We start from the raw sequence: 14,914 nt of genomic DNA on the forward strand, positions 1-14,914 counted from the left end.
GCCCCCTCCTCCCGCCGCGCGCGCCCCCGCCCGCCGCCTCCCTGCCGCCCGCGGGCGCCGCTCTTAAAGGGGCGATGGCGGGCGCGCGGATGGGTCCCGCTGTGGGGACCGTGGGCCGGGCGCGCACGCGCAGTGCCCAACGCAGTGGGGTGGGGTGGGGTGGGGTGGGGGGGGAGCGCGGGGACACACACGGAGGCACGGGTGGGGGCGGCCACCTGGGGACACACAGCAGGATACAGTTGATCACGGCTCCACACACACGGTCTACAAATAGGACCAGCCACCCAAATTGTACACCCAGGACCACAGCCACACACGGGACCCTACACACACAAATCCACAGAGCTACTGGAACGACGGGTGAGAGTTCCCTAAAGCGACAGGCCGTCACACGGGGTGTCCTCCCCACAGATATGCCCCCCCCACATCCTGAGAGGAACCCGCCACACGTAGGGTTCACCCAGGGACACCCCGTCCCACACACGGTGGTATACACAGTGGCCACCAGGACAGCGCCACAGACGGACAGCGTCACACGGTCCCGGGGCCTGTGGCCACTCACAGACACACGACGCAGACACAGGCAACCCGAAGACCACCACACAGCGCCGCCCCGTAGCCACACCCCGTGTCAACAGCAGTTGCTGGGTGATTGTCGCCTGGGTCCTTCCTGCGGCTGCTGCTCAGCCTGGGTATCGGCCAGCTGTAAACGGGGCGCATCCCACTTTTCATTGTCTCTGCAGGAGTCAGGACTGCAGGCGGGGGGGTGGGGGGGACCCCCTCCAGGGGCCCTTCTCCTCCCTCCAGAGGGTGTGAGAGGGGGGCAGACACCGCAGTAAGGACAAGGGTGCCTGCGAGGGGTGGAGGCCTGTGCGCGGGACCTGCTTGCGCCCGGTGGCGGGAGGCAGTGCGGTTGTGTCTCCAGGTCTGGATGTTGCTGTGAATGTCCGCCATAGGGGTGCCCCCCCCCCCCCCCCCCCCGCACGACTGCGAGCGTGTGTGTCTGTGTCTGGGTGTGAACCCGCAGTTCCTGTGTGAATGCACATGTGCATCATGCCTGCCTGGAGTTTGGTAGGTATCCAGGGAAAGGCTGCTGTCTGGTCAACTGGCCCTGGCTGTGCAGCAGCGGGGTTGTGTGTCCTTGGCGGTTGTGCGAGGCCGAGGGACGCCCTTAGGCTGTGTGCACAAGTGTGTGTGTTTGCGTGCGCCTCCGCGCGGAGGTTGATTACTGGCTCCCCGGGACCTGTGTTGTGTGGTTGTGTGCTCAGGCTTCCTGCGTCGTGTGTGTGTGTGTGTGTGTGTGTGCGCGCGTCTTGATGGGAGCAACCGCCCCCGCCCCTGCCAGCTGACCCCCTGTTATACCTCCCTCTTAGAGGCCGCGCTCCCCAGTAGGGATCCCCACCCCTCAAGCCTGGCGGTCGGGAAGTCGGGAGCCGCTGGGGTTCCAGACAGGCGGAGAGGAAGGGAAGGGCCAGGCAGGCCCCAGCCCCGCCTCCATCCCGAGGGGCCCCGGCCGGGGTTGGAGGGGGACGCCAGCCCTTCCCACTTCCTGTCCAGCCGGTCGTCCCCTCCCCCAGCTTCCTCTCCCGCGGGGCCCCCGAGGCCCGGGCAGGCGTAGAGGAGGGGCCTGCGTTGCGAGCTATTGGGGGCGCGGCCGGCAAGCTTCTATGGGGCCTCGAGCTGGCGGCTGCCCAGCGCCCCGGAGGCCACCGGCGGACGTGGGAGCCAAGGGCACCCTCGTCGTAATAGCCGCTCCCACCACCGGTCTCCGGCGCCTACTTCCAACGAGGCACAGAGAAAGTGGCTCCCCCACGTCGCACAGCGTACATGTGACAACTGTGACACTCCGGCCCTGAGGACGCTCCTCCTGCCATCCCAGGCACCCCCTATTTATCTCCCAGCGCCCGGTGGCTCCCCGGGATTCTGTGTGTCCTGCGCGGGTCCCTCGGCCTTTCTGAGCCACGGTTCCTTGAGTCGTGATCTCCAACCTCCCCACAAACATTTATTGAGCATCTGCTGTGCGCAGGGCTCTTGTGGGGGCTCTGGGGACCCAGCCAGCACGCTTTGCTACTGCTTGTGGAACTGAGATTTTGATGGGGAGGGCTGACCGTCAAACGCTGGCGATTTCAAGGAGTACCACATGCTGGGCAGAGGGAGGGGTTCCCAGTGGAGAGGATCCAGCGATGGCCAAAAGGGCCGGGCTCCCAGGCAGGGTGGAGGCGGGCGGGGGGTGGGGGGGGGTGGTGGGAGGATGGAGAGAAGGAGGGAAACGCAGCGCGAGCTGCGAAGGGGGAGGTGCGGCGGGCTGAAGCGACAAGCGCGGTTCTCATGGCAACCGGGACGGATCTCCAAACACAGCCTCGGTGCCCGCGGAAAAGTCCGAGAAAAGGGAGAGCGGCCCCACGCGGCGTCAGGGAAGCGGAGCCGCGCGCACATCCAAGCAGGGCGCACTCCTTACAAGAGCAGAACCCACAGAAGGGCCTTACCCCCACCGCACCCAGAAGAGGGAGGGGCTTGGGGGGGGGAAGGAAAGTTTTTCGTTGTTTTTGTTTGTTTGTTTGTTTGTTGTTTTATTAAGGGGAGGGGTGGATCTGAAAGATCTGAAAGCAAAATGTTCAGACTGCAGCACAGAAGTGCAAAGGCCCTGAGGTGGGTACACGGTTAAGGTGCTGGAGGCAGAACGAGGAGGGCAGTGTGGCTGGAACAGGAAGAGGAACCGGATCACTCCCGAGGGGACGGGTTGGGATTCGTTCTAAGCAATAAGGAGCCACGGGAAAGTGTGTAGCCTTGAACGGCAATCCGCAACAGGATTTTAAGAAGCTCCATGGGGCTGCTGGGTACATTGAGATAGCATGGAGGATGCAGAAGGTTGCCCGCGTAAGAAGCCCAGGTAGACAGGGGCCCTGGGCCAATGGCAGACCCGGGAATTGATTGGGGTCCCGGTGGGGACCCGAAGCAGAGAAGACTTTAATATTAAAGTCTGGTCGGAATCCTAGACCCGCCATTCCTTCATCGGCTCCCGACTGCCCCTGTGTGGCTGTGCGGGGACTGCAGCCTTGAGCCAGTTCTCTGCCTCGGGATCACCACCGGGTTGGAGGCGGTGCCTGGGCAAGCCCGTAGCGGACTGTGCTCGTAGGGCTGGGGCGGGGTGGGAGTGGGGGGTTGAATGGAGGAAAGTCTGTCCCAACCCCACTCCCTGCCAGCCCTTCCATTCTTCATACCCGCCCTTCACAGACCCACCGGCCTTTGCACGGGCTGTTCCTGCTGCTGCCTGGAGGGCTCTTTGGCTCCTGGCCCTGCCTATTCTAGTTCCTTCTTCCCGCCACCCCCCTCGTCTCCTTCCTTCCCCTCTTTCTCCTCCCCTCCCTCTTCCTTGCCTTCCCTGGCCATCTCCCCCAGATGACTGGTTCAGCACTGGTCTTGGTTGGATTTGTCACTGTTACGATAAAATGATGCATCAAATACTCTGTTGACAGCCTCTGCCTCCCCCCCGGATCTGTCCTCCCTGCGGACACAGCCCTGGCGGCCGGTGAATATGTTGCAGAAGTCGCTGGGAAGCCTGGTTTGGGTTTTCCTGATGATGGTTTTTCCTCTCCAGTGGAGATGGAAGGAGCACCCCCCCCACACACTTCTCATTAAAGTGGCAGGCCTTGGGAGGGGCCCGGATTCGGGATGGGGGCTCCTCCCCAGCCGTGCGTGGGTGGGAGGCGGGCCACAGCTGGGAGCAGGGTCTGGGCCCTGAGATGTTTTCTCTCAGAAGCTGTAATTATGGGTAATTTTCTAACTGCAACACAAAAATTAAAACCCAAACAACATCGGGAGGGGAGGAGCCACAGCAGCTGGCCCGAGTGCTAGAGCAGGGGTGGGAGTTCTAGCCTAGACCTGGTGGGAGGAGCAAGGCCCCCAACCTGAGCGCTGAGGGGGTGGGGGGGTGGAGGGGGTGGGGGGGGGGAGGGGGGGGGGGGGGGGAGGGGGGGGCAAAGGCTCCCGGAAAAGGCAGAAACCCCTCGGACTCTCAGGTTTCCTGTACTCCAAGACTGATCACCTGGAGGTAGAAGTCCCCGGATGGATGGAGGTTGGGCCTGGGTTTGAATCCTGGCTGCGCAGGTCCACTGAGAGTCTTGGAACGGGAGGCGACTGAATCCCCCCCCCCCCCCCCCCAGCTTGCAGAGCTGCTGCCGAACTCTAGGCAACCGAGGGGACCCGGGATGGCTAGGAGGAGGAGCCTCACGCAATTCTACAGCCCCACCCATCAGCACCATCCTCGACAAAGCTCTGCCTGAGCCAGTAGGCTGAGCTACCTCCAGTGCCTTCCGTGGGCTCCAGTGCCCACAAATTAAGTGCCTGTTCCTTCTCGTTGCATTTGAACTCCAGGGCCAAACCAATCGTAAGGAATTGGTGGGCTCAGCCCGGATCAGATCATCCCTGGAAGATTCGCCCAGCAGCCTCATTCCCATGTTATAGACTAGAATAGGGCTCTCTGAGCCCAGATAGCTACTAAAAAAAGTCACACGGGTGACCCAGAGGCAGCACCTCACCCACTGGCATGCCTGCCCTGCCTGGGTCTGGGATACTCACTCTGAGAAACTGGAGGCATTCTGTGGAAACTTCAGGCCTGGGGGGAGGAGCAGGGAAGAGAGGAATGAAGGAGGGAAGAGCCTGTAGCAGGTACAGAGAAAGTTCCACAGATAAAATTGAGGCTCAGTACAGGGAAGCAACTTACCTGAAGACACACAGCAGAGAGTGGAGAACCAGGTATCTCTTTGGGCACTAAAGCGGAGGGGTCTTCCCCCTCCCCATTTGGGAGTCCATCACTTAATAATAACACTGGGGAATGGACGCTTGCTAAGCACCAGAAGCTGGGTACTTTGTGTCCATGGTCCTGTTGTATGCATCCAGCTCATCCCCACCCCAGGGCCTTTGCATGGCAGTGCTCTCTGCCTGGGATGCCTTGCCCCCAGCCCTTCCCCATGGCCTGCTATTCTTCATCCTTAAGGCCTCAGCTCCCACATGTCTTCTCAGAGAGTCCCTCCAACCCGGGTCACATTGCCCCGTTGGGATTTTCCTGAAAACCTTGTTTTTGCACGTTGATTTCCCACATTTTCAGTAATCCATGAGTTCCACGAGGGCAGGGAGTTTGAATGTTTTGCTCAGTGCTTAGAACGAGTCTTGGCACACAGCAGGAGCTCAATAAATACCTGCTGCCACACACATGAATTAAAAATGATCATTGTCCCCTCTGCGCTGGGATCTGAGGCCTTCAGTGTCCTCAGTGGTCTTAGCCTGATTGTGACACAGACCACCATTACCATCCTCCCTGGCCAGGGTGGAGTCCGGGATTCAAAAGGGCCAGGGACCAATTTTCTGCCTCTGCCCAGGCCACCGAGGACTTACAATCCCAAGTATGGCCACACGAGGGCAGCAGAGACTCACAGCACCAGCTCCTAAGGGTCTTCCTCCCCCCCCACCCCCACCCCGCCCCCTTCCCCCCCTCAAGCCTCACCTTGGTGCACCTTTGGGACAGCACTTGAGATCTCAAGCTTCAGGCTTGGAACGTAGTCAGCTTCTCTTGACCTTGCCCATGCCCCCAAGTCGGCTTCCAGATATATATTTATATATTTATGTGTTGAATTATTTCACAGCAAAAAAAAGAAGAAGAAAAATACAGAAAAAAATCACCCGGTTCCTCCACCCCACCCCCCAAAACTTCCCATTTTGAACTCTGCCCTGCATATCTTTTTTTTCCCCCTCACTTTATTTTCTCCAGAGGTCTTTCACCAACTTTTCCAAGCCATGAACCAAACCCCTCTACACTCTGTTTAACTTTTTCTCCACTGCACTCCTACTTCCTAATCATTGCACCTTCCCCACTGGAATATCAGCTCCTCGAGGAAGGGCAGGAGTTTTGCTGCATTCAGGAGGCACTCAGTAAATATTTGCGGGATGAATGTAATCTTCGCAAAAAATTAAACAATTAGGGGCGTCTGGCTGGTTCAGTCGGTACAGCATTCCATTCGTGATCTCAGAGTGTGGGTTCGAGCCTTACGTTGGGGGTAGCGGTTACTTAAAAATAAAATCTTGGGGCGCCTGGGTGGCGCAGTCGGTTAAGCGTCCGACTTCAGCCAGGTCACGATCTCGCGGTCCGTGAGCTCGAGCCCCGCGTCAGGCTCTGGGCTGATGGCTCGGAGCCTGGAGCCTGTTTCCGATTCTGTGTCTCCCTCTCTCTCTGCCCCTCCCCCGTTCATGCTCTGTTTCTCTCTGTCCCAAAAGTAAATAAAAAACGTTGAAAAAAAAATTAAAAAAAAAATAATAAAATAAAATCTTTAAAAAGAAAAAGAAAAGAAAACCTAACAAATAAAACGAAATACCCTCCTTAGCCCACAGCCCCAGGCAATCGCTATCATGAACTCAAGTTCAAATCCATGCATCCAGGAGTGACCTGGAGACCTGCAGACCCCGCCAGGTAGACGTACGCGAATGCATCTTGTGTTTGAGCACCGTGCAGCCTCATGGTCAACAACACGGATTCTCGGCTGACCCTCAGTTGCTCTTGAGCCTTGGGCAAGCTACTCAAACACACCATGCCTCAGTTTCCCTGTCTGTAAAATGGAGCAGGGGTCTTTTCAGTTCCTATGAAGTGTAATGACAGTTCCTATCTCCAGGGGCTATCGTGACGATTGCATCCTTTTTTTTTTTTTATTTTAAGTAATCTCTACACCCAATATGGGGCTTGAACTCATGACCCCAAGGTCAAGAGTCAACATGCTCTACTGAGTCAGCCAGGTGTCCCGATCACTCCACCTATCTTAATTTGGGGTCCCTAAGAAGCAGGTTCTAAGAACAGAATTCAAGAGCATGGACTGTTTAGGTGGTCATTCCGAGAAGCCCTGGTCGAGGAAGAGACAGAGGTCAAGGTGAGGAGAGAGAAGGAGCCCTTCAGGGGGTACCAACCAGGGGGTTCCCAGGGGCTGGTTTCCCAGGGGGCCCTCGGGGACACAGCCCAGAGCGTGCCTCAGAGATGTCCTAAGTGAGGTAGGAGGAATCTGAGGCATTTATAATCAACGCTCCTCCCTCTGCGGCGGAGGGCTATTCCCAGGGGAGCCCTGTGGCCCAGCAGCTTGGCCTCCCGCAGCCTCCCACAGCCAGACCAAACTTGGCTCTCGCAGGTGGAACGTGCTTGCTGACCGCAGCTGCCTCAGCGATATATTTTTGTTTGCCCCCCACCACCCACCTCACCCCCCCCTTACAACAGCATTCACTGACTTCTAAAATTTCACCGTAACCAACATGGCCACGTGACTTCAGACTCGGTCTTTCTACTCATTCAAAATCAAGCTATACCTTCTGATTCAATCTTTGTCCATTCGATGGACCATCATTGACCCCCTCCCCCTCCCCCGTGGGACACTCAGCCAAGTGTCCCCGGTGCCGTAGGCATGCTCGTGTTCACACCTGCTTCTCAGCCCTTCACAGCCCCCCTCTAGGGTGGTTTTCGCTGTCCTTGTTTTACCCGAGAGGAAGCCGAGGCATAGACAGATTAAGGTACTGGCCTTGGGTCACACAGCGGTGAAGTGGCCAAGGAGACCTCAGTCATCGCTTGCTGGATTAACGCCTGGTCCGCGGCCGCCCACATCTACCCACAGTCCGGGCTTGCCCCTAAGTCAGCTTTGCTGCCCCAGTGCAGCCTCTGCTTGTCACACCTGCCTCTCTGGTCCTGACCTGCTGGCTCCAGAGCCCCTCAGACACCTCAAGATCCAGGCCTCTAGATGGCCTCTGCTGCTGGGTTGGGCTGCCTGGAACCCTGCCCTCCACCCTCCCCCAGGTGAGACTGGATCTTCGGAGCAGCCAGACCCGGAGGGAACGGGGGGGAAGTCTGGTGTTCAAAGGCTGCACTTTGAATACATGGAGATTGGAAATGGTAGGACAGGGGTTAGGGCAAGAGATCTGGGGGCCTGGACCCCAGGGGTGGAGAGGGGGGCAGATTCTGGATAAGTGTGAGAACCCAGGAGCAGGACGGGAGGTGGATAATGGGAGAGGGCAAACCCTTGATCCCACTTCAGCTCCCAGTCTCGGAAATATTGGGGGCAGGGCCCAGGCCGAGGCCTTACCCAGCATAGGTGGGTACATGGGGGTCAGAGGATGTCGGGCAAATATGGCTAAATTGTGGGGGCCACACATTGGTGGCCCTGGGTCTGGGTTTACCCCCAGGGAACTCTGTGTATCTATCTTTGTCTTTAGTGGAGGGTCCTTTGAATTTTTCTGACTATTGTTGGGGGTGTCTGAAGGTCTCTAAAGGTCTCTGGGCATCCCTGGGGTCTTGGGGATGTCTGAGTTTCTCTGGGTATCTCTGGAAGTTTCTGTGGGTCTCTAGGTGTCCTTGAGTGTCTCTGGAATCTCTCTGTCTTGGGCTATCTGTGAGGGCCTATAGGTATTTCTGGGGTCTTGGGGATTCTGAGTTGTTTTAGGTATCTCTGGGGGTTTCTGAAGGTCTCTAGGTGTCTCTAAGGATCTCTGGAAGTCTCTGTGCTGAGAGACTGGCCCCGCGTGGGACTCAGACCTGTTTCAGACTCAATCTCGGGACATGTCAGCCTGGAAGGAGAGGGAGTGTGGAGATATACCCTCTGGAAGCTTCTGGTCCCCCTCAGGCCGTGGAGCCAGAGCTGCCCTGCTCCCCATAGCCTGGCCATGACCTTCTGGGGCTGCAGCAAGCAGGTCCAGACCCCAAGTCCCCCAGGCCCCAGACCTGTCAAACCCCTGCCATGCTCCAGAACCCAGGACCTCCCCAAATGCCAGGAACCTCCAGACTCCTAAGCCCCAGGACCTAGGCCTCCCAAACTCCAGACCCCTCTAAATGTTCCAGACTCCAGGACCCCCAGGTCCCCCTGACCCACCTCCAGAACCCACTATCCCAGGCCCCATGCCTGATCCTCCCCCCCCAACATCCCCAGCCCTTGTGTCTGGCACTTCCTCATTTTCTCATTTCCTCCTATTCTAAGAGGACTTAGCCCTTAACTCTGCGGACATCCACCCCCACCCAGGCCCGAAGCTGGCTGGTGCCCCTCTGTCCCTCTTATCCCCAAAGCCAGCGTGTCTTACATGTGTTTGCTGGCTGATTTCTGTGTTTTGCATGAAAAACCTACGTGGTGAATTTCTCCCTCCCATCTGCCCGCTGCTTCGAGGTAACCATGGGTATTTGTTTTCCGTGTTTCATCCACGGTTTCTTTGGAGGAACGAAACGAAATCTAGAAGTTTACTTTTTTGGCTTTTTTCAGTTAGTGCTTTCTCTTGGAGACATCTGCTCTCACCTAGGTCTGCTCCCACCCCCTCCACCCCTCCCCAGACCTTTGCCACAGTCTGTTCCATCCCCTGGATGCCCTTCTCCCACCTCCTTACTCAATAAGTCCCCCTCATCCTTCTCCCTAAGGCCTCAGCACACAGTAGGAGCTTAATAAAGGTTCGTGGGAAAAATAAATGAGTCTTTGCTTCTCAGTTCATAGAGACCCGTCATTTTGTTTCTATGACTCTGTGGCACCCCCCCCTCCAGGATGGATAAATCATTATTCATCTAACCAATCCCTTAGATTGCTTCCTTTTTTTCTCCCCCCCCCATATAAGAACATTGAGATGAATCATCCATAACCGTGTCATTTCTTGGCCCTCCCTCTTTTTTAAAATTGTTCAAAACACACAACATAAAATTGGCCATTTTCACCGTCTTAGCGTGAACAATTGCGTGAGTTTTTTGTACATTGACAAAGTGTTTTGTGAGCACCACCTACCTCTAGCTCCAGAACATTTCCATTGCCCCAAATGGAAACCCCCTCCCCCCCCCCCCCCGCTTCGCCGCCCCACCCTCACCCCAGCCCCCTGGCGACCACCAATCTGCTTTCTGTCCCTAGGGATTTGCCTGGTCCGGACGTCTCGTATCAATGGAGTCATAGGCTCTGTGGGCTTTTGTGACTGGCTTCTTTCACTCACCCTGATGTTTTCAAGGTTCATCCCTGACCAACGGAGCGTCAGCGCTTCACCGCTTTTTGGGGCTGAGTAACATTCCGCTGTCTGGAGGCACCACGTTTCATTTATCCACTCATCAGTTAGTTCATGCCTCTGCTGCCCTTGTCACTTTGTCAACATGAAACATTCAGGACAGTCCCAGCAGCGGATGCTGGGGCAGCAGGCACGAGTGTTTGGAACTCCCGTGGCCTCGGCCGGTCAGTGTGCCTTCCGCTGGGACGGCACCACATGTGATTCTGAAGCGTGGCACGGGCTTCCCTGTTTTCCCATAGCCCGGCCAGCGCAGAACATCGGCACACTTCTGAATCTTTGCCAGTCTCATAGGGGAAAACAAACGACGCCTCAGAGTTGTGATGTGCAATTTTCCTGTTAGGAAAAAGTACCTTTGGGTGCGTTGGAACGACAATTTCCAGCTCTTTCTAAAAGTCTCGGTTCAAAACCTTTTGGCCATCCCTCTGAGTCTAAAGAGGGGAAGGGGCAGAGTTTGAGGAGAGGGGGAAGCATGGGGGAGTGGGGTTCAGCTTCTCACCGTCAAGAAGGCTCTCAGAATTTATCCCATTTTACAGATGTGGAAACTGAGGCACAGGGGGGTTAAGATTGCACAGTGAGTCAGGGTCTGGAAGGGAGTTGAACTGGGTCTGCCTGACGCTAGGACCCCAGGGAGGCGGAAACCCTCTCCTAGCCCACCCTCCTTCATCTACTCTTGTCACTACGCTTTGGGTCTGACTCAGGTACCTGTCTCCTTCTGGAACGCTGGTCTCCTGCCCAGGTTCCCCACCTCCAGACAGCAGGCTCGCTCACTCTGGAGGAATCTTTGGACACAGCACTCCTCCACTGCTCACACATCTTCCTTGGCTCCCCACGGCCCTGGGAATAACGCCCCACTCCTCAGCCTGGCTTCTGAGGCCGGCACTGCCCACCGCCTGCCCACACCACCACTTCCTCCTCTTAGCCTGTCCATCTAGCCACTCCACTCCTAAATGCACAGTCCCAGCCCACCATGCTTTCTCAAGCTGCAGGGCCTCCACGCTGCATTCGTTTCTGCCAGCTACTGTGACTCACCCCCAAGTCCTGAAATCAACATCTCCTCTCCCAGGGAGCCCTCCTCACAGCCCCCTCCACAGTGGAGGCATCACTGTACAGGAGCAGGAGCTCTGAGTCTGCCGGGGAGGCTAGCAGCTGGGAGAGTCAAAGGCAGGTTTTAGGAATTCTTGGCAAAACTCTACTCACGTGTTGAAGCCCCAATTCTAATGCTCCCTCCTCTAGGAACCCTTACCGGACTCTGCCCCTCCCTCTGACCCTGACCCGACTCCACTGGACTGGGTGTGTCTGTGGCTAGCTCTGTTCTCTCCAAAGACTGGGTTGCTCCACCAGAACCTGGCCATAGCCGAGGCCTTTTGGAAGTCCAGCATGGGTGATTGTTGAATGAATATGTGAATGCGTGGCTTGGGCGGCAACCGAGTTGAGACCAGGAAGCGAGATGATGAAGCGAGATGATGAGATAGCAGTCATTCGGGGTGTTAATGGGGGACATGTAGTCACTGGGTTCCAGCAAGAGAGAAGCAGGTCGCCCCTCCCCCTCCCGTGAGAATCCTGGGCCTGAGGTCTTGCGGGGGGGGGGGGGGGCGTGTCTCTGTGTCTTCATTCTTCCCCTCAGCCTTGCACCCGGACACCAGTTCCTCTTCCCCTGAGTCTCTGGGTGCGGATCCTGAGGAGCGCCCGGGACCAGAGCGAATCCGCAGAGGGTGCTGACCGCTTGGGCCCTCTCGTGCAGGTCAGCCACCACGCAGCCGTCCCGCGCCAGAGCCTTCCAGCACCGCCGAGGCAAAAGCGTGGCGGTGGGACCACAAAGGTAGGACGGAGGCGCTAGAACTGGGGTCCGAGAAGGGGCCTCAAACCAAATTGTAGGGGGTTCCTTTCAGCAGCCCCACCCCAGATCAGCCCAAGACTCCCAACACTTCGCAGTTCCGGAAGAAACAATTAGTTGGGCCAGGGGCGGGCCGTTTCCGGGGCAACCGCTTATTTTGCATATGGTCCCGTCTTGGCCAATGAGGGCGCCCGAAATATTCGGGGTGGGGAGGGGAGGGGACGAAAAACTTAACCCGAAGGGGCTCCACGGAGAGAAGGGGAGGGGCTGATTGGGTCGGGTCTCCTCCTCGCCTTCCAAGACCTTCGGGCCCTGGAATTACGTCCCCGGTTCCCAGAGGGGGCGACTGGGGCCAGACAGAGGCTAGAGCCGACCAGAGGGGAGGCACACTAGAGGCTGCGTGTAATCATTTCCGAAGGAGCCTGAGTCACTCTGAAATAAGAATAATATTAATATTAACATTGACATTAATATTAACATTGACATTAATATTAATACACAGGCAGTGAGGGTGAAGTGTCCACAGGCTAAGGTCGGGGCTTGGATTCTGGTGTCTCTGCCTAGGTTGCTTGGATGGGGGGCGCCCTGGTGTGGATGCTGTTGTTGCTGCTGCTGCTGCAGGATCCCGGCAGCCAAGGATTGTCATGCAACGTGTCCTCGTGGGACGTGGACTGGACCACAGAGTTCACAGCCACATGCCTGAATTTCAGCGGCCAAGGCCTGAGCCTGCCCCGGAACCAGTCTCTGCAGGCCAGGAACGTGATCCTTCTTGACCTGTCTGGGAATGGTCTTCAAGAGCTACCACTGCCCTTCTTTGCCCTCCTGGGAAAGCTGGAGGTCCTAGATGTGACAAACAACCCACTGGACCGAGTGGACAGGGCACTGGCCATGCGCTGTAAACTTGACCTGAAGGCTGACTGCAGCTGTGTCCTAGAATCCTGGCACCAGGTCAGACGGGACAACTGCTCTGGCCAGCTGCCTCTGCTGTGCCTGGACACAGCTACTGGTGCCTGGCACAATATCTCTACCTTCCTGGAGGTTGGCTGCCCCCCTGGCCTGTCCTTGATGACCATCGGGGCACTGGTGGCTGGTTGTAGCCTGCTCCTTGGGCTCACCATTGCTGGCCTGGTGCTGGCCTGGAGACTTCGGGGACTCTGGATGGTCAGCAGCCACGACCTGGACAAAACATGGGCTGCTCAGGATGGTTCCAGGTCTGGCTTGGGCAAGCAGCCGAGGTACAGTAGCCGAGGCCTCAGCCCTAAGCCCCCAGAGGCTGTCCTGCCCAGACCCTCCACACCCGACTATGAGAATGTGTTCGTGGGCCAGCCAGCTACCAGGCACCAGTGGGCCGAACAGGGGTGAGTGACTCACATCTGCCTGCCACACTCTGGAGGCAGACGGCCGGGATTCAAATCCCCGCACTGCCTCTTGTAGGCTGTGTGATCTTGGGCAAGTAGTTTCACCTCAGGGCCTCAGTTTTCTCATCTGTAAAATGGGGATAATAACAGCCCCCACCTCATGGAGTTGGGACAAGAATTGAGTTCCTGTATCTGAGGCACGTTTCCCCCTTCGTGACCTGCAAACCCAGTTTCTGGCTATCAAGGATGGGGAGAGAGGAAGCGCGTGCTGAGGCAGAGTAGGGGCTTTGCAGTAGCAGTCAGTGGCCTGGGCTCAGTTCCTGTGTGACCCAAGGGCTGTCTCTGAACCTCTGTTTCAGTCTCTGTAAAATGGGGACAGCTCCCCTTTCCCCATCTGCCTTTGGCACATGAGATGCTAAGAAAGCTGTGTCCCTCTCCCCCCCCCCCCCAAAGCCCTGTCACCTTCAGATTTGGCTGGACTTAGATGGGTTCAACTTTTCCAGGTTGGCTGAGGGAATGAGGGAATTTCGGGCAGCAGCACCAGCAGGGGCAAAGACCTGGAGGTGGAAGAGAATAGAGAATCTTCCGTGAATCGGTTTTGCGAAAAGCAAGACATCAGAGCGGAGGCTGGAGGGGGCTGGGAGAACCCCAGCAGGAGTGGAACAGGATCATGGATGGGTTTGGGCAAGGGAATCCACAAAGTGGGGAGGCTGCTGGGAAGCTGCTGGTGAGAAATGAGAGAACATGCAAAGCAGATGCAAATTTGGCTCAAAAGCAGAAGTGGTCTGTGGTGGGGAGCTGAAAGGCACTGGACTCCATAAGGCAGCTCATGTTCTGATGCTCGCCTCTGCCTCACTGTCAGCAAAATCTCAGGGCCAGTCTCCGCCAAAAACATTGTGATGCAATCCAAATGATATTGGATGTGTCATTCCCACCCTACGTTTTAGTTGTACAGGCGGAGGCTCGGGGAGACAGGGGGATGACTTGCCCAAGGTCACACAGTGAGTCCAAAGCAGGGGCAGGAAACAAATCCTGGCTCTGAGTCCTGTCTATCCCACATAAGCATTTATGTATTTTGAGGGATTCATTCTTTTTTTTTTTTTTAAGCTTATTTATTTGTTTTGAAAGAGAGAGAGCAAGCAGGGTAGAGGCAGAGAGAGAGAGAGGAGAGAGAGAATGCCAAGCAGGATCAACCCTGACAGCCCAGAGTCCAATGCAGGGCTTGAACCCACGAACCATGAGATCATGATCTGAGCCGAAACTGAGAGTTGGATGCTTAACTGACTGAGCCACCCCAGCGCCCCTGGAGTGATTCATTGTAAAGCATGAATGACTGATAGACACAACTTGCCCAAAATAGCCTTTGTTACAAGACGTAACAAGGAAGTATCCCCCAGGGGCATCTGGGCGGCTCAGTTGGTTGAGCTTCAGACTTCGCCTCAGGTCATCATCTCATGGTTTATGAGTTCGAGTCCCGCATTGAGCTCTGTGCTGACAGCTGGGAGCCTGGAGCCTGCTTCGGATTCTATGTCTCCCTCTCTCTCTCTGCACCTCCCCCGCCTGTATGCATGCACACACACTCTCTCTCCCTCTCTCAAAAATAAATAAACGTTAAAAAAAAAGAGGTGCCCCCCCCCAACCTGGGGAAGGGTTCCAGAAGCATGTTCCAGAGGCA

The 14,914-nt window shown here is 56.7% G+C and overlaps 1 protein-coding gene across 1 annotated transcript; it reads left to right on the plus strand.

Moving 5' to 3' along the window:
* Positions 1-11,685: 11,685 nt before the first annotated feature.
* Positions 11,686-14,897, plus strand: LOC125917494 (leucine-rich repeat-containing protein 25-like). The gene is made up of 2 exons (XM_049623676.1): positions 11,686-11,866; positions 12,446-14,897. Exon 2 carries the CDS (start codon positions 12,455-12,457, stop codon positions 13,241-13,243), a length of 789 nt encoding a protein of 262 aa, XP_049479633.1. The 5' UTR covers positions 11,686-11,866; positions 12,446-12,454; the 3' UTR covers positions 13,244-14,897.
* Positions 14,898-14,914: the final 17 nt, after the last annotated feature.

Source organism: Panthera uncia, unplaced genomic scaffold, assembly GCF_023721935.1.
Source record: "Panthera uncia isolate 11264 unplaced genomic scaffold, Puncia_PCG_1.0 HiC_scaffold_1920, whole genome shotgun sequence".
In the NCBI taxonomy this organism is placed as follows: domain Eukaryota; kingdom Metazoa; phylum Chordata; class Mammalia; order Carnivora; family Felidae; genus Panthera; species Panthera uncia.

Bases quoted from the DNA above. Each gene is read 5' to 3' on its own strand.
- LOC125917494 (XM_049623676.1), top strand. From the start codon at position 12,455: ATGGGGGGCGCCCTGGTGTGGATGCTGTTGTTGCTGCTGCTGCTGCAG.